At 48.5% G+C, this 19,343-nt stretch overlaps 1 protein-coding gene across 2 annotated transcripts; it reads right to left on the bottom strand.

Moving 5' to 3' along the window:
• Positions 1-518: 518 nt before the first annotated feature.
• Positions 519-19,075, bottom strand: LOC104684807 (cytochrome P450 3A29-like). 2 transcript variants are annotated; one of them, XM_039560585.1, is made up of 13 exons: positions 18,750-19,075; positions 11,714-11,807; positions 10,561-10,613; positions 9,347-9,446; positions 8,843-8,956; positions 8,163-8,251; positions 7,455-7,603; positions 6,824-6,951; positions 6,429-6,513; positions 5,622-5,782; positions 5,217-5,443; positions 3,617-3,779; positions 519-1,653 (listed from the first exon to the last, which is right to left on the bottom strand). In XM_039560585.1, the coding sequence occupies exons 1-13, from the start codon at positions 18,794-18,796 to the stop codon at positions 1,558-1,560; spliced, it is 1,506 nt and encodes a 501-aa protein (XP_039416519.1). In that variant the 5' UTR covers positions 18,797-19,075; the 3' UTR covers positions 519-1,557. The 2 variants fall into 2 exon arrangements, with proteins under 2 accessions (XP_039416519.1, XP_010390685.2); XM_010392383.4 differs by lacking the exon at positions 18,750-19,075 and adding an exon at positions 12,634-12,796.
• Positions 19,076-19,343: the final 268 nt, after the last annotated feature.

Genomic DNA, 19,343 nt, shown 5'->3' with positions numbered 1-19,343 from the left:
CTCCAGGAGCAGCTCTTAGGATTTATGGTACCCACAGGGATTCATCCAGGATAAAAGGAGTTTTCATCTCCCAGGAATCCAAGCACCATTATACATGGTACTGAGTGGGTTGGATGTATAAGCACACGCAGGTACTTCACCCAGTGCCAAAATCCAACAGAGGTAGAGCAGGTGCATGAGGTGTTTAGGAGAGCACAGAGAGCACTCTGAACCCTGTCTGAGGTCAGCTGCTGTGCAGAATCAAATCCCTCCACTCTCACAGCAAAACAAATGCTTGGCTGAGAGAAGCAGGACCACCTGCCCAGTGATTCGTGGTGTCACAAGGTGACAGCAGAAGAAGGAATTGAACAAGAAAGCTTCTATCTCCACTCCGCAGCACTGATTTTTGAGAATCCCACCAAAGAAGGGAGGAATCCAGCTGGGAGAGGTGATGGGATGTTGTCACCTGGCCAAAGGCTTATGGGATCTTCAGATGGAGTCACTTGTGTATGGAGAAAGCAGAGCAGCAGAGACTGGCATCAGCTGGTCATAGGAGAGGTAAGTGAACTTTTTATTGCAGTTAGCATTCCAGCAGCAGATTTTGGAGGAATAATATGAAATTCTAGACTGTACAAAAATTACAAAGTTTGGCAAGATTTTGAAGCTCTCAATAGGCAAAGGCACCTTTCTTCCAGACAGGGTTGTCCAGGACATCCGAAGACTCTCAGTGCTGCACCCTGCATAATTATTAATTTAGTTACGTTGGTCTTGCAGCAGCCTAATATAAATCAGACTAAAAGGTGTCATGATTGCAGTATGGATGGTACCTGTGTTGACAATCCCTTCCATGGGAGATGGCTGCATGCCCACGATAAAATAAGCAAACAATCAGGCAACACATGTGGGACACTTCTCTCCCACTCTGCAAATCTCCAGTCATTAGGGGTAACTGCTTCTCTCTGGGCTCCTCCAGTGAACTCATCTGCACTTGGAATCACACAAAAGCCATCTAAAATCATACCAAAATCTAAATAAATCAGCATCAGAAAATCTGCTGCAGGCATTCAGTCCTTAAAGGACGTGACCATTTTAACACCTGTCAGGGTCATAGCACAGAGCTGAGGAAATAGCCCCGGACAACTCTGCATTCCCAGGAGAATAAAACCAGAAGACACACAAAGTCACCCAGCAGGCAGTGGGAACAGGAGCAATGGCAGCATTACTTAACTGTGTGCAATTTGCTCTCCCTATCTTGATTTAAATTACACTGCCAGAAGAGACTGACAATGTCTGGAATCAAATTGCTTAGAAAAGTGCCTCTTCAGAGAGGGAGAAAAAAATGCCCAAATAACTCGAGTGCAAATGGTCTTGCAAAATGCCTATTGTGATTGGGGACAGCAGGACCTGGGGCTCGTGTTCATTAGGATAATGCTCATGTAATTGTGCTGGGCCAAACCCCCATGAAATGGGGGGGTTGCACCCCTGATATTCCTACAGCGAACACATTAACTTGGTCTCCTCTCAAGAGGGGAAGGAGGCACCATTAAATAAGAGTCTCTTGCTCTGTTCCTGCTTTCTTCACTTCTTCAGGTCAGCCTGGTCTCTGGGGACCATCTTCAGGACAATGGGCTTCTTTGGCTGCATGAAACCTTTCGAGTCCAGGACCAGTGGGATCTTCAGCAGGAGGAAAAAACAACAAAACAGCCATATCAGCTGGGAGAAAGGACAGACAGGATAACAGGAGCCCTACAGCTCACACACATCCCAGCTACCACTTGTTTTCAAGGCATTTCCCAACTCACAGGTGTACCTACAGCAGGAGCATCACTATTGCTCATGCAAAGCAGCTACCAGCTGGTGTTTAACAGCCCTCAGCTCTTGGATAAACTGGTTGGTGAGTTCGGGCTCTCACGTGGCGCGGTACGAAGAGCTCGCTGCACTGATCAACAGGCTGCACATGGAGGGAAGAGCAGCCAAATCCCACCCAGGGAGCTGCAGCTAAATGGGGGCATGCAGTGCCATTTTGTTTAATGCAGAAGTGTGTTAGTGCTAAGGGCAGCTAAATCATAATGGGAGCTGGAGGAGCAATAAGCTCTCTAGGAAGAGCAAAACTAAAATCGCTGCTCAGAGCGAGTTCCAAAGCAAAAGCATCCCCACGTGAAAAGGTTTCCATGGGGTAGGCTGGGAATCTCATTAGAAGCAATGTTTAAAGCTGGTGTTGGAGGGAGTCTTCTTTCGGGAGGAAAGTGTTTTAAGTCTCCCCCACCAATGGGTGGTGCTCATATCCCAGCTCCTCCTCTCCCCCTCAGGACAAGGGTGACACACCCAGCCCAACAGGCCACATTCAGACCCCATATCCCAGCAAGCTTTGTTTCAGAAAATTTAAGCAGTATGGCTTGGAGCCCAATGTGCCATCAGTGAAGCAGTGAGAAGAGGCTGCAGCTTCCATACACATGTTCCAAAGGGATGATCCAGCATGAAGTTTTCCCTCCCACTCTGATCTGATGTACATGACACCTTCTGTAGAAAAAAGGGCTGAAAGAGCTCCATAAACCTATGGGCACCAATAATACAATACATATTTAACTTGTCTCCTTTTAATTAAAGGCAGTTATAAAAAGAATCAATTTTATGGATTGCAGAGGACTAGAAAAATGTCATTAGACTTGGGGGAGGGTGGATAGGTCACTGCATTGTTAATGGACTATTACAGTCTTTCACCTCCAGGTTACTAGTTGAGCTGCAATCTGAATCTGCAGAGATTCCAGCTGAGCACCCGAGCCAAGTAATAATTTAATAAGGATTTTTCTGTTTCTTACAACAAACGTCCTTTGAGTGACTTGTTGCCCCCTCTGCTCTGATTTCCCAAGCTCTCCTCACCAACAGGATGTAATAATGGCCCAGCCTCTCGCAGCAGTGATTGCAGGCAGCTGGGTTGGGCTGAAAACACCGTAGTGCTGCCTGCCTGAGGCACAGGGAGCTGCCGTCCCCTCAGCAGGGCTGGACTGACAGATCATTTCCAACAACTCCTGCATTTATTTCATGTCAAGCACTCCCACCCTGCCAGGCCCATCCCAGCAGTACTGTATGCAGCATTCACGGGGCAAAAACCAAATGCTGGGCAAAACCAAAGCCTGGTGGGATCCTGCTTAGTCTAAAAGAGGGAGAGGGTCACCAATTCAAACTTAACCCAGACTGTGTTTGTTTGAAAATTGCTACCCTTAAGGGACTGCCCTGGCCTGTAAGAGATGAATTTTGGTGTCTGGGATGTCCCACAGAGAACAGCCATGTTTGTGTTGCAAAGCACAGCTTTGGCTTGAGCTGGGGGATATTCTTTTCTTGCTCTCTGGAGCAGGGTCTTCCTAAGCTGGGTCAAACAGACTGACAGTGCACTGTGGGGGAGAGAGCACCCCACAATTTAGGTGAACCCAAAGATAGGCACAGGACTTCAGGGATTTCAGCCTAAACATCCCACCAAAATTAAATATGCTTCTCTAGAGAATTAAAAAAAGCCTCAGTAACTTGCGGCGAACCCCTTAAAATTAACTGAGATTTAAACGGTTATTCCCATGTAACAGTAGGACCATCTCAGTGGGAGTAAGGGAAGATAACGAGACACACCACCCCACATCCTCACCGGTGTGTCTTTGCAGGTTCTGAAGGAGAAGTTCTGCAACAGGACGACCACAGCCACTTTCACGGTGAGGAGAGCAAACCTCATCCCTATGCAGTTCCTGGGGCCAGCCCCAAATGGCAGGAAGGTGTAGGGGTCAATACCATCTTTGTTCTCTTTACTGAACCTGATTACAACCAAAAAAACCAAGTTAGCAAGAGCTACTGTTCCAGGATGTGTCAGCTTCCAAATCTGAAGTGATGAGGGGTCTGGGAAGGCAAAAGCTTTTTGTGCTTCTGTGCATATAAGAAGAATCCAGCTAAGTTCTTTATTTCTGTCTCAACAGATACCTTATGCCTCTGCTTTTATCCTACTGCTCGGATTTGGTTGTGCAAATCCAGGTGCTTTGAGTGACCTGGGAATACTGAAATACACTAATGGATTTTGTAACTACTCTTTTCTCAAAACTCTCTCTCAGCTCTAAAACGGAACCCAGATTTCAAACCCTAAACCACAGAGGTCTACAGCTCCACAGCTTCCCTGTAGATCAAAGGACCGAGTGAACACAAAGATGTTCTCCCCCTGCGTGACTAAAGGCAGGGCTGCTTTTGAGACATGTCAGCCCCACTCCTTTCCTCATCATGAAAAACAGGGAAGAACAATCAGCTTCACAGAGAAATTTGCCACTGAGCATTTTCAGTAATACTTCTTAGTGATCAGCTAGTTTTCATGTCAGAAAGCTTTTCATTCCCAGAGCATGAGGTCCAGGTACAAACCTCAGCCATGCTAAGTCAGAAGTGAAGTATCTCACTACTGAGACATCAGCACATCTCTCTGATGAACTCCCAGCAAGGCAAGTGAGCCCTAAATAGTTCCTGTCCAGCTACCCATGCCCAGTTTGACAACTGGAATAAGGGTGTGGCTACTGGAGCAACTGGTGTAGCCTGGCCCATTGCCAGAGCACTCCCATTTGGGTGTTTCCTTCTGAATTCAACACAAGGTGACCATAGGCTCCATAGGTGCTCCTGCTTGATACCACTGCCAAATTTTGTCCCAAAGGTCACCACACACCAGGATTAGCTTCCAGGGGTATTTCAGCTCCAGGTGCAAGAGCAGAGGTCTTGTCCTGCTCTCTCAGGACCAAGCCTCAATGTCTTGGTGGCTACCTGAAGACTACCAGGTTCATGGTATCCCAGGTCTGCCTTGGGCGATTGCCTCATTTTGCAGGGTCTGACAGAGCTCCTAAGCAAAGATTGCTTCATAACTTGAGTTAAAAATTAAGTTTTATTTCCTACCCATCTTTGCCCTTCCACTGCTGATTTGCAGGGCATTGTGCCAGTCACCCTATGGCTCTTGCTTTAATATCTGGCCATAAACCCCTCAGTGTTACAGCTGCTGGGAGCTGCTCTCACTGTTGCTCCCTTCAATGCAGTTAATTAAATTCCATGCACAGTTTATGGATGTAGATCATAAAACTCCCCTCACGGTAATGCTGGGACTAGATGTCAGACAATGATAAATGCCTAATTTAAATGTTATAATCACGCATTCCCCACTTTTGCTGCCATTCCTGCTCCCAGGGCTGAGGTGGAGCATGCAGCTATTCCCACCACAAGGCCCTCACCTCTCAGGCCTGAATTCGTCCGGCTCTGGCCAATACTGCGGGTCCCGGTGCAGCACGAAGGCTGGGATCAAGACCACCATTCCCTCTGGAATAGTCACACCATTGAGCTCCACAGTCTTCTTGCAGACCCTCTCAATCCGGCCCCCGGCGGGGTAGAGCCGGATGGATTCATTCACCACCATATCCAGGTACTCCATCTGAGTGATGGCGTTGTACGTGGGAGTGGCCTGGGAGAGGAATGGGGGGCTGAGAACACGGCACTGTAACTCCCACCCCCACAGCCACCCCCCCAGCACTTCCAGGGAAGGGGGAGTCTCAGGGCCAGCACCTCTGCCACTCTGTTTCCAACCTGGGTTTGCAAGGCACAGGTGGGAACAACCCCAGCATCTTCTCACCCTCCTTTACCTTGTTAGGCAGGTGCGCATCCACCTCGTCCTGGAGTCGCTGCTGCACGTCAGGGTGGATGGCCAGGTTGTAGGCTATGTAGCTGAGGGTGGAGCTGGTGGTCTCATAACCAGCAAAGACAAAGATAAGAGCCTGGGCCAGAACCTCCTCATCACTTAATGCTGAAAAAAGGCATAGAGGAACATACAAGAAGCTGAAAACTACAGTAATCAACCCTCGTGAATTCAGGATCCCAGTCACCAGTCTAAGTAACGCTACTCCTAGCTACGTAACAGTTGGTAAAGGAAACATCCAGCTTTCCCTCTGGTACCACAAAGGGGTTCAGGATGCAGTGCAGGGTGTCCAACAAATACCCTGTCCTGGCACCTCAAAAGTTTAGAAGCATCCTGCCTTGACTGAGGTTGATGGATTGGGACTGTGCCTTGGCTGAGCCATTATTTTCTTAGTTTACCTAGGATTGGGAACAGAGATGAGCCCACAGGTGAGCAAGGTACACAAAGAATATGTGCTTTGTGTGCTTTTTGATATACAGCCAACATTGCTGGCCTTCAGAGGCCAAAAAAAGAAACGGGGGTAAGGAGACACTCACTCTTTGCTCTTTGTTGCACAAACACACCTCAGGATTTATCCCAGGAAATGGGACACAATAAAAATATGGCTGATCTGTGATAAACATCACTACAGCCCCACTACTGAGACCTTGAATCTTTCATGGGATTAACGACTAAAATCCTCTCCCTGCTTCCCTCTTAAATGGCTAAGAAACTACTGCTTTCTGCTGAGAGGAGAACACATCTCAAGACATACTTTTGTCCAAGCTGGTCTCCGCAGACTTGGAGCCATCACGTGAGTTCTGTGATTCAATCATGAGCTGAAGGAAATCCACCCGGTCCTGGGGAGAAACAGAGGCAGAGAAGATGTGGGTGAGGAGGAAGCAAACCTTGTCCAGCACAAGTCCCTTGCTGAGACACCTGCTCACCACTCACAGCTCATGGCTTCAGCGCATGATGAGGTCTGGACTACAGACCCTCTATGAACACAGATGTTTTCTCCACTTGGACACAAAAGCAGGGCGTGGTTCTAGCCTTTCTCAGGTTTGGTGGGGTTGGAGAGCAGGTGACACACCAGAGTTTCTGAAGATGCCACCAGGTCCCTCCTGCACTCAGGACTTCTCCTGAAGAGGACACCTAGGCTGGACTCACCGTGCTGCTGCCCTTTTCCCGTTCCTTCTTTAGTTTTGTGAAGACATTCTTGAAGAAGTCCATGACATCTGAGGGTAACAGAGTCACCTTCATCTTTTCCAGCACAGGGATAACAAAGGGGAACAACACTAGAAGGAAAGAAGCGACCAACATACTTGAGCTCAAAGGGGCCCTGAGAAAGTCAGAACTGGCACAAAGCATAGAAAGGAGCAGTACATCTGGACCCTGATGTTGCCTTTTTGATGTTGCCCTGACCCTTTTTGTTGCCTCCATCTTTTTTTACCTAACCATGGCTGGGATGCAATAGCACTAGAGAATCTCCTCCATGTTACCTTATGACCACAATACAACAATAAGTGCAGATCTCTGTGATAGAGCAGCTCTCCAGCATCTCTGCAAACAGGGTCTCTGCTCATAGCAGGATGCTGCTAAGACCCATAGAGGCTGTACAAATCCTGGCTGTGGTTTCCCTGGGAAAATATTTCTGCAGATCTGAGACTGTAAATCCAATCCTGTAAAGTGCTAAGCATCTCCCATATGGCAAAAAGGACTCAAAGACATAAGGGAGCTACCAGAAAATGCAGCACCTTTGACATCGATTCAGGGCTGTATGAGATGTGGTTTGTCATACCTATGAGTAAAAACACAGGACTCAGGAAACTGAATTGGAGAAATTTCTTAATGTTGGTGACAAAGGGGTCATTGGGGTTGTTCATGGAGTCAACGCTGACACTGAAAGAAGTGCTGGTCACCACATCCATGCTGTAAGCTCCAAAAATGCTGAGTAGAGAAGAAGAGAGAGTGAATGAGATGAACCCAACCACAGCAGTAAATAAGAGCCCATCTAGGAACAATCCTTGTGATAGGGAATCTCTCTTAAAGCAGTAGCCACCATTATATTTACTGAAGTTTCCCCAGTTGCATTCATTTCCCCAATTTTTCTCTGCTTCAAAAACCTAAGCTGTAGTTGGAAAGCACTGAACTGCAGACCAGGGTAACAAAGACTATATTCTGATTTTCATCTGTAAGAGATTGCAAAAATTACATCCAAAAATACCACATCTTGTGCAGCTTCTGGAAAAATTCTGGAAAATGCTTCCTTTCTCAAAATGCATCCCCAGTAAAATGAAATGGGGAACAGGGCACAGCTCTCCCATCTGAGCAAAGCAGAGCACATCAAGCCCACTGCTGAGGAACATGCCATGCCCATGACTGCTCTGGAGTTTCCTTCCATAGCTGACGAGGGCTCCATGCTGCAGTGCGGAAAAGGCTCTCCAGAGCAGGCTCCTTCCCACACTGAATACAAACCCTTTGCTGTCAGCCTCACACAGTTACTCACTCCTTCGCAGCCACAAACTCATCATTAGCCACTTTCTTCTCAGTGTTTTTCACTAGTTTTTCACCATAGTGATTAATGATAGGGAACATCTGAAATGCAAACCAAAGCAGAAAGCACTATTGACTCTTTCCCTGACACCAAACAAGGCTGGGCTACACTGCCATCTGCCACTTGCCATGTACGGCTTGTGGGGGGAAGTGCAAGCAAGGGGAAACTCATTTCCAGGCCTCGGACGTCGCTTTCTCTCATCTTAACAACCTGCCCAGAGAGCTCATCTGACTAGGACTGAGCAAGGCTCTCCTCCAAAAATCCACACACAGCTCCCATTCCAGCTAAGCATCCACTCCAGCTGGGAGTGAACATGGCTCCTGGGCGCATAGAAAATGGACAACCATGGCCTGAGTGATGTGTTTAACAGGATGAACATACAGGCCATAGTGCCAACAGCCCCAGCTTGCAATACTTGTGTGCTGTTTCATCCCCCACCCCCTTCTCCTGACTCCCTCCCTGGGATGGCAGACAGATACTGTATTGCTGAATGGTACCAACAATGCAGGTGTTCATGGATGTGGTCCTGCCAAACAGGGCAACTTCCCCATTTGGGGGGAAGGTCTGCACTCAGAAACAGCTCAGTTCTCTCTCCAGCTACTGATGCAAAGTACCAGTGGCCTGAGCTTTACCTCCTTCAGCTTCCCACTGGTGAAGGTTGGAGACAGCACTGTACGAATCCTTTTCCACTGCTCATCTGCAGCCACATTGAGGGCCGACTCCAGGATCCCGTTCAGACCAAAGTTCTGCACAGGAGAACAGGAGACAGGAGAATGTTTACAGCCCACTTCCACATGACAGAAATGCAAAGAAAAGCCTTCCATGGAGTGTTGACTCAGCCCCTGAAGTCATGCCAGCTCTACCTCAACCAGTAAACAGAAATGGAAACAAAAGTCTAAGAGTCATAAATGACATCAGCCCTAGGGCACAACCAGGCTGATGGCCCAATGTCCCAGCCAGAGTGGTCCCTACACCTCTCTAGCAGAGTTTTGATGTTGGTACCATCAATAAACTGGGGCACATCAGAGAGCAAGTACTTGCTGAAGGGCTCAGAGGAGAACAGAAAACAAGAAGAAACTCCTTTCTTGCTGCATGTACTCTGTACTGGACAGCAAAGCATGGGACTAGGCACCTACCCGGCGATTAGTAAAAATGTTGTAGCACTCTTTCACCAGGATGTTTTTGATGAGGATGGGGTCCAAAACAGCCAGCACGGGCTGCCTGCCATCATAAATCCTAAGCCAAGAGAAACCCACAGTCAGTTCATCCTTCATGGTCAGTTGGAGCAAAAGCACCCTGCTCCGTCCATGGCCAGAGCCATGGCACAACTGGTTCAGGCCACCTGAGTTGATTCTGACAAAACAGCTGGAAGGATGAGGCTGAAACTTATTTATTATGTAGTAAAACAGGATAAAGGGGAAAGAAAGTGACAAACATGGGCAGCATGAGCATTTCTAGCAATTGTCTGTGGTACTGAAGAGTTGCCAAAGCTGTGTGGGTTTAGATAAAAGGCAGCTTTTTGCCATGATGTTGATGCCCTGCACGCAAGCTGTCCGAGCTGTTTCTACTACTGATGGCTGGAGACAAGAAATCCACACCAAATAACCCACCTGTGGGGGGAACAGATTTCCTGTCTGGCCTACAAGGCATTGAGAGGCGAAAAACTCATTTGTCTCCTCCATTTTCCAATCAACAGAGACAGAAAAACTTAAAAGTCATGGTGTGGGCTAAAGGGCAGGGAGCCTTGGGCCACAGCTGAGGGAAGCTGCCATCTTCAAGAAGCTTGTGAACATTTAATCTTTAGAAAAAATGCACCAGGTTTTCATGAAGCCTCACAGGATTTTTTTGCAGAGCAATTTTGTTTTGGTTTGAGAGGCTCTCAGTAGAAACATGATAAGAGGCCCCTACACAAAAGAAGCACTGTGCAGGGAGCAGGGAGGCAGGTTGAAAGTTAGCTTGTGCCCCAGCTCTGGGAGAAGCAGGGAGCAAGATGAAAAACACCGTGGCAGCCTGCAGCTTGCTTTCTGCTCCAGACACACAGAAGAGCAGCTTCAAAGGCAGGAGGCTCAGTTTGACACCAAGCAGTGGAGGTGATTTTCAAAGCTTCTGCAAACAAATGACCCCACAAACTGGTCATCACCATCCCAGCCCCACAGCACACTGAAATCCCAGCCGGAGAGAAGCCTTGGAGAGACGGGTGGAGACTTTCCCAGTGGTGAACCTCAATTCTCCCAGGCTGTCACTGCTGGAATTACAGTGCTGAAACACATGACAGTGGTGTACCTTTTCCCATTCTATTTTGGGGCTGCAGAGCACCCCAAACTTGTAGTTTTGTTCTGCAGAAACTCACCCCCAGATTTTTCCATACTTTTCAAAGCATTTCTGATCAAATTTGTGGACTCCCTGGAAAAGAAGAAAGGAGAAATGAACAGTTTGCCAGTGAAAAAGTGATCAAAGCAGGTCACAGCTGGCAGCACAGTGCATCCCACAGCCCCATTCTAAGTGGCAGAGGTTGAGGTTGGCAGGTGCATGGTCCTCTTAAGCATCACATAGATGCTTAGGGGACATTTGCATTGGAGAGAAAAAAGAGAGCAGAGATTAAAAAAAAAAAAAAAAAGGCACTTTCAACTTCCACCAGCAAATCTGATCTAAAAATGTAACGAAGACAAGGTATGACAGGGTACAAAGTTTTAGTGAGCAGAGTTAGGAGGCAAAACTAGATCCCAGGGTGTCCTTTCACCTTCAGCTCAACAAGTTAAGAGCTGCTGCTGCCTTGTCCTCATATGATCTTCCTCTGCAGTTACTGAACTGGAGTGAACATGGATTTTTATTTGTTTCCATCAGGGTTTTAAATGACGTTACGTGTAAGGATGAAACTTATGGGACACGTAACACTCACTAAACCATTAGTAAGAGGCAACATGCGTGATGTAAACCCAGCAAACACAAGTAGAACACCTCTTTTATTGAAGCCAATACACTTGTTCTGCATTTGCAATCAATTACCTGGGATCAGCTACTGCCTCGTTATGTGACAAGGTTTGGTAGTTTGATATTACTTGAGTTTTATTTAAAAATCTATTTGTCTGGCCCAACAGCAAATGGTTGGATGAAGCATTGCTGAGGCTAATTCAGCCTCTTCATGTTGATGGTAAAAAGGGGAAAAAAACATGCAGTTCCCAGAAAACAATAGTCTTAGGCATCTCTCCAATATTTTTTTTTTTGTTGTTTCTAACAGAACTTCAGCTGCTCAAGAGCAGGTAGAAACACAGGGACAAACAAAAAACTTGAACTACAAAGTAGTTTTAAAACACAGCACACCTCATTTAGGTCAGCCTGAACTTTCATGTTCTCAGTGTGTCCAGAGAGCTTCCCACCTAAAAGCATAATTTTCATCTGACTGCCTCAAGGACAGAGGAGAGAGATGCCCAAAGAATGGGGGAAACAGCATCAGCCACAAGAAGGCTCTAAGGCACTACAGAGCAGCAGCTGCTGGTACTCACATGCTGGTACTCCAGGAAAGTCCCCACAAACGGCAGAGGCCTTGGGCCAGGAATGCCCAGCTTCTTGAAGGTCCGGTAGGGCCATATCCCATAGCTGCCAAGCAAAGAGCATGTGAGAAGCACTTATGCAATGAAAACACAAGATACTTCTTCCTGAAGCACGGGAACTGCTTAAATAACTGGTTCCTGTCACATTTCACAGAGAAAGCTGAAATTATGGACAGCAGCAGCCCTGCTGAGGATACTCTTTGCAGTAAATGCAGGATCACCTGGGGTATGTTTTGAGGGAAGACAAGGGCTGAAAGGAGCTGCAGCCCAGCCTAGGCAAACCAGCGTACATGGGCACCTCAGGGCTTTATTCAGGGCCTCATTTAGCCGCCCAGATCAGACTGCCGTGCCTCGGAGCGACTGAGTTCTGAAGCTGAGGCTTGCCCTTGTGTTAGTCTTTGCCAAGACCTCCTGCGATGCTCAGGTGGCCGCGCTACAGCGGCACGGCAGGGACATAAATTACCACAGCAAAATTAAGTTTTTGCCTGCATAGCTCATTACAGTTCCCCTGAGCCACATAAGCCTAAGTTTTGCCAACAGAACTACTTAATCGGGGGGTTCTGCTGGCAGCAGCTCCGGCATCACCCTGCGCTGCTCCCAGCTCGCACAGTCCAAGGACGCCACGGGCGCTGCTGTCTTTAAACACCCGGAAGTTACTCCTTCTTGGGAAAAGTTTAAAAAAAAATAATAATCAAGGATTCCCTATGATTCACCCCGTCCAGCCCAGCTCGCTCCTTCCCGCTGGCAGCGGGGCCGCGCAGCCCCCCTGAACAGCCCTCGCTGTGCCCTGAGGGCAGCGCTAATTCACTCGAACCTCGCCGGCACCGGGCTCTCCTCCTGCCCGGTCCCCCAGGGGACCGGCCTCTACTTACAGGGCCACGAGGCACAGGAAGGCGATGAGGAGCAGCCAGGTGACGGGAGACAAGCTAGGCAGGAGCTGCATGGTGCCCGCTGTCCGCCCGCTCCTGCCGCCGCCGCTGCCCGGCCCAGCCGCTGCCCGGCCCAACCTCTGCCCGCCATCACATGCGGGAGGCGGCGCTTCCCCGCCCGCTCGGAGCCTCAGGGCCGGGCCCCGGGCGGGTCCCCCCGGACCGGGGTGTCGGTCCCCGCTCCCCCTGGGGCTGGAAATCGCTGAGAGGGCGGTTTGCTCAAACGGAGCAAAGGGCGGCAGCGCCCCGAGCTCCTCGCGCTGCCTGTGGAGGGACAAGGAGCTGTTCCTGTGTCCCGTCTGTTCCAGCTCCGGGGGCTGTGTCTGCACCTTCCCCTGTGCCTCCTCTCTCACCTCCATGTATCATGTCCCGTAGCTCCTGTTTAGGGTCCAGGAGGACGCAGACCTGCACCCAACACCTGCCCAGGCTGAAAGGGGCTCGTTGCCCTCAGGCAGATCCTTTGCAAGATACAGTCCTGTATCTATGTGGCAGCATAACTTGTAGTCGCGCCTGTGCCGGCGGAGGCTCTGCCTGATGTCCCGCTGCTGGGAGCGGTGCCTTCGGTGCCCTGCCACCCCCAGGGAGCCACCAGGGCAGGGCAGGAGGTGCTGAGGGCCGGGCGGTGCGCGGGCACAGCGCCAGCACTCCCCAGCCGTGTCACCTGGGGATGGATTCCCACATCCCCATCTGTCCTCGCCGCACTCAGGGTGCACAAGATGATGTTATTTGGCTTTAGGCAGCTCAGTTTCCCCCTCAGACACAGACACGGGACTGGCTGCTTTCTGTCAGCGAAATGGGAAATGCATTACGTGTATGGAGACACACTGGGGCCTCTGGCCAGTTTAGTTCCAGCATATGCAAACATCCCGTGCTGCTGGGCAGGTGTGGGGATGGGTCAGCACATGGTGTCCTTCGTTCCCATCACACTGGGAAGGGCCACAAATCTCTTCCTCTGTTCAGTCCAGGACTGTCCCCTTCTCCGTGTTCCCTGAACGCACCACTAGAGCCACATGGACCCAGCCAAGGACCCTCCATGCACATCACACTCACCTGCATCAGACATTACTCTCCTGCCTTTGACACACTCAGCCTTAAAGAAACCCAAGTGCTTCTGCAATTACCTGCCAGTCAGATCTCACGTGGCTCTACCCACAGGCCAGCAGTGGATTTTGCCTCTGCCCAAACATTTCTTTTGTCTCATAAAACACATGCAGCATGGGCTGAGCTGCGGGTGGGTCCAGCAGTCACCTCCACACTTATGTGGAAGAGCTGAGCAGCAGCACTGCCAGTCTTGGTAGGTCAGTGTCTCAGACATCTCCAGCATTGCACAGCCTCGATGTGCTCAATGATTCACATAACCACTTGCTGACAGTAATCAATTAACCATTTTATGGAGGCACATCCCTGATTCCTGCTTCTCCAGGCTGCTCTGAAGAACTGAGCTCAAGCAGCCTGCTGTGACAAGAACTTTATTCTCCATTTTATGGGATCTGCCCCTTTTAAGACACCTTGAAGCAACTGTACTCAGGGAGTTATCCCTTCTCTTGCATCCAGAGGCTGGTTCTTCTCCTTGACAGGTCCCATACCAGAAGGACATAAAGAGCAGCAGTGAGAGGCAGGAGGAGAAACCAGGTGCTGGAGCAGTAACTCCCTGGCTGGGTAGATGCATTTCTTCTCTCGCGCAAACCCTTTGATTTTCCAATAACTTGTAACAGCTGTTGTGATTTCTCAGAGGGAAGCAGGTTTGTGGTCCAGTATTTTCTTCTCTCTCAGACAGGAACTGAAGCAAAGACAGACTTCAGAGCTGGAGAACAAGGATGCTAGCTAGCCTCCAAAATATGTAAATAAACTGTGCAAGCATTTTTGCATACAAGGAAATTGCTCATTTGTCCAAAACAAGTTTGAGTGGGAGCAATTTACTAATGTAGAGATATGGTTCAATGTGTGGCTGGTGAACCCCTGCAAACTCCTTATTCATCTGACTTTTGGTTTGGTTTTTTTGCAGGTCTCTTGAAGTGCTGTGTCTCTCCAGCTCCCCAGATTTGAGAAAATCACAGTTGATAAAATGTCCACCTCCCAGTCAAAATTGCTGTGATGACTCAGAGCTGCAGGTGGGGCCATCCTGAACACTCACTGAAAGATAATTTATACAAATTGCGTGTATTAAAGTGATGCTTTTATCCTTACACAGCCCTTTAGACCAAATGTAGGGGTAGACTCTGTACTTACTGAGACTATTTTTCTAATGTGAATATCACTGAAATGGAACCCAGGAGGGATAAAGCAGAGGGAAAGGCTCTCCAGATAATTTTTCTAGCAATATTTAAAGGGGTTTAGCATTGTTGGCAAGCAAATCACACAACAGCGCTGCAGGCGAGGGGCTGCTGCAACATCCCACCACCTTGTCTAAGAGAATGGAAGAAGGTTGCCCAGGTTTGGGCTACGCAACTTTTGTCTGTCCAAGGCTGGTGATCCAGCAAAACATCTTGAGGTATGGAAAGGGGAGCGATGAGTGCTCCCCACTGCACTTGTGCAGCAGATGTGCTAAAACAAGTGAAAAATAGCAGCAGCAGCAGCCTGTGAGTTGACACCAATGCTTCTAATTCACCTCTTTCACAAAACTGCCACTTTCCCCCCCTCCTCCCATTTCAGGTAATCACTTATTCATAGGAGATGTCTCCAAGAGAGCTGCTGAACCCCATTGGCAGGAGCCACATCAATGCCAGTGACCTCTTCAATGTGCTGATCTATGGGCATGGTTATAAGAAGGCAGAGTGGGTTCACAGCCCTAGTGATGTTTCCTGGGTTAGAGACCTGTACCTATGAAGGACCCACAGTGGTCCAAAAGGAATGTCCTCCTCTGGGTCATGAGCACATCAGCACATCAGCCTCTCTGACATTGCCCTTCTTACTGACACCAGCACAGTGCCACTGCTTTCCCCATTAATAAAAATCCCAAGGGCTCTAAAAAGGCTTGCTGGAGCCCCAGTGATGTGCACAGTGCTATTAAAAGACTACTTATTCTTATGCCCTGGGGAGAGGAGGAGTAACTGAGTGTGACCCTCTTCCCCCACATCAGGGTGTCTCTTGATGGTCCTGGGCACCACTGAAGCCATGGCCCTGCTCTCCCACACTTGTCTTCTGGCCACCACGCAATCCCTGGCACTGCGGTGGCTCCTGGCATGTTTGCTCTTGCTGCGCCACCTCAGCAGCAATCCCAGTCCAATATTAGCTCACACATTATCTGCCACTCCTCTTTGCAGGGGCAGCGTGCTGGGCTTTCGTGCACTGGGTGCTCTTCCTGTGTTTGTGGCAGCCACCCCGGAGCAGAGCGCCCTTCTGCTGTGCCAACACCCTGCACTCCTCTGAGCCAGGAGGGAACAGGTGGCCAAGAATCTGACATATGTGGGGATCCAAAAGCTGATGGTCACCATGGCTAATACAAACAGAAGGAGACATGATGTCTGGCTGTAGTCCCTGATAAAAATGGGACAATGAACCTTAGACCAACTGGGAGAACGGTGACTGAGGAACAGAGGATGATATTAAACCTCATGCAGAACTTCAGTTTCTAAAACTCCAAGATAGACAGAGATACAAAAATTTTAACTAGAGGGTCCTCCCTGAAGGAGAGGTGATTTTACTACTGTCTGCTTGGTGGGACTGAACGAGGCCAAGGGGAGAGAAGTCCTGCACGAATGCAGAGCACTGGTGGAAGGCCATACCCAGGAGCTGAACACTCTGCTGCATCTCAGGCTCTCTTGTTAGCTGCCGTGTTACAGACCCGAAGGTTTTCATTTCCTCCACATACTATGGGAAAAGTTGTAACACATAGTCTTTCTAACAGGCAGCAAAATGTCAGCCCCATCGATAACCAGGCTTTTATTCACTGACTGTCCCATCTTTAACAATTCCCTTCTTATTTTCCTCTCATCCCATAAACGGGATCATGAGCTGTTTATTCCTGGCTCTTCCTTACAAACTGCTCTCAAATGAGCCTCTTGAAAGGACTAAATGGGAAAGCACCAGATGTATGACATCCTCAAAGAGCTCCAGCAGCCAGGGAAGGACCAAGGGCTGGCACCAGCTTTTGCCTTCCCTCTCACCAAGCCCAAAACCACACAGCACTTCATGCCTGGGTATTTCTGAGACCTCTGCAGAGCAAAAAGACCACGTTGCTCCTTTCATCCAGCGATGCTGCTGAATACTCCTGAAGCATCGACAGCTGAAACCAATCTCGCTTTCACTCCTCTATAATTTCTGAACAAGGATGGAAAATTATAAGCCACAGCCAGTGTTAAAGTACAAAACCAATTCTGGAAAGCACAGAGGGGGCAGTGCTGTGTGCACTACCCGCTCACGCTCGGACACCAGCTCCTCCAAGGACAACTTCTCCTTTGCCGGCTCACATTGTACCAGAGAAGAACTTCTCTGGCTTTTCAGACCTCCCAGCTGGTAGCTCAGTCTCACTGCATGAAGCAGCCAGAAAATGTCATTGCACCACTTGCAATGACCTTAATTTCTGCTGAGCTACTTCCAAACCAGAAGTCAAGCCAGAAAAAGACAAAAATCATGACATGACCCTGAAGCCATCATCTCTAAACACATGACATGCAGCCCTTTCTACCACCATCCCCTTACTTCCAAACCCACCCTATCTCACGAGGACACACATTAGAAACAGTCCAGTGTTCTGGAATCTGTTTTGGAGCCAGGATCTCTGCTCAGCCAGACCCAGTGCTCAGAGCCACATGGCTGCCCAGGGGCAGAGTTTGGCCCATTGTTTCTGTCTCCAGTGCCTGGGTTCTGCATGTTTTTTTCTGGACATGTTCTGGGTATACACTCAGGGCAGGGATAAGCTGTTTGGCTCGTGACTCATTCGGCATTGTGGACTCCCTATCAGCAGCTGCTGGATATGAGCCATCCCCAACACGTTCATTCAAGCACAGTCTTTGAGAATCCAAGCAGGTGTGGATGGAGGCTTATCACTCAACCTCACAGGATTTCTCTATTGCGGCTAAAGCCAAGCATTTAGCTGGTTGCATTAACCCTTGCTGGCGTTGTGAAATGGGCTTCATTGAAAACAAGCATCTTTCTCTCACCTTCTAATTTCTTCTGTGGTGTGGAGAAAGCTATGGATCAATGAAAGTGCCCTCATTGATCACCCTGGATGTTTTCTGCTGGACAGAGAATTGGAATACTGAATCCTTCCTCTGCCAGTCTTCCCCACAGTGGGGGGATAAAACATTTCCAAATTTCCATCAGGTTATGTGAGGTTTAATCCCAGACGATAGTCTCCCAGCAGATTAAGTCAGTCTCATAAATATGTCTGAAAATTTGCCCTCATTTATACCAAATTTCCCATAGTTCAACTTCTCTGATGACTCCCATTGCCCTGCTCCTCCCCTGCCCCCCACCTCTGGGGTGTTCATACCGATCAGATGCACTTGTACATACATTAAAAATAACTCAAGATTGAAAAAGTTTGCATTTACAAGTTGAGCCTTGTAGTGCTGGAATTAGACTCTAATTAGGTCAGTCATGTTCCCCAGTAGGGTAAGAATGATAGTGCTGGAAAACAGACAATTTATAAAGACCCAAAAATAACTCATCCTGCTGTTTTGTAAGATGTGTTTTCTTCGCCCTGTGCTGAGGACATTGCAGTCAAGGCCACTTGGGCACACTGATAGCAGCCACACAGACTGCTGCTTGGTCCCACAGGCAAAGCTGGCCTGTGCCTCAATTTCCTCCTACCAAATATGGGATATTTATCCTTCCCAATTTGGCAGGGCTGTGTTGAGGTCACCTGTGTTTGTCAGGCATTTTGTCACTCCTGGCATGAGGTCCCAGGCTATATTACACAGGCTTTTTTTTCCCAACTTGCCTTTTAGCCTTATCTACACCTTCTGTGAAGTGCACAGAGGGCACAAACTCAGATTAAGGAGGCTCAGGGTAAAGAGCAAGTCCGTGGCTTTGCCCCAGCTGCTTTTCTAGGGTGCGTGTCATCAGCATAAAGGGTGCACAGAACCCCTTGGAAGTTGCACAAAGCAGGGAATTACCTTTGAATGACACCATGGGTGTTGGTCCCTTCTTCCTCTGAACACATTTTTGTCACACAACTGTGGTTTGCAGCTTCCTTGTTCCTCCGAAGGCAGGTGCTGATCCTCTGATTCCACAAGACTTCACAGGTTTTAGCGCTGCTGACAAATTTGCCTTGTAAAACCTCGAAGAATGACTTCACATGTCAGCCTTGTCTGATTTAGGATTATCCTAGCTCGTTAACAAATGGTGATGAACATGCCAATTGCCTACTTAATGAAGGTTTCTACCAAGTTGGGAAGTCAGTGGCCACACCGCCTTGGCTTGGAGGGACGTGCCCAGCATTTCCAAGTAAACAAGACAGCAAAGCTAAAGAACTCCTGGAGCACAGTGGAAGTGAACAAAAACCCAACAAAAACATGTGTTCACATAAAGTTCCTTTTGCTTTTGTGGGAAATGCAGGTTTGAAATGAAAATAATTAGTGAGGCAAGAAGAGGAGAGGAAAAATAATAAAAACAAGAGTCAGGCTTACAAAAAGAAAACAGAAAAGGAGCAAGGAGAAAAATAAATAACCCTGGAGCAAAAGTGTAGAGGGAAAAAGGGGGAACAAAAG

The sequence above is a fragment of the Corvus cornix genome, chromosome 14 (genome assembly GCF_000738735.6).
Source record: "Corvus cornix cornix isolate S_Up_H32 chromosome 14, ASM73873v5, whole genome shotgun sequence".
NCBI lineage: Eukaryota > Metazoa > Chordata > Aves > Passeriformes > Corvidae > Corvus > Corvus cornix.
The sequence above is the reverse complement of the archived record's forward strand: the minus strand, read 5'-3'. Positions and strand labels throughout refer to the sequence as shown.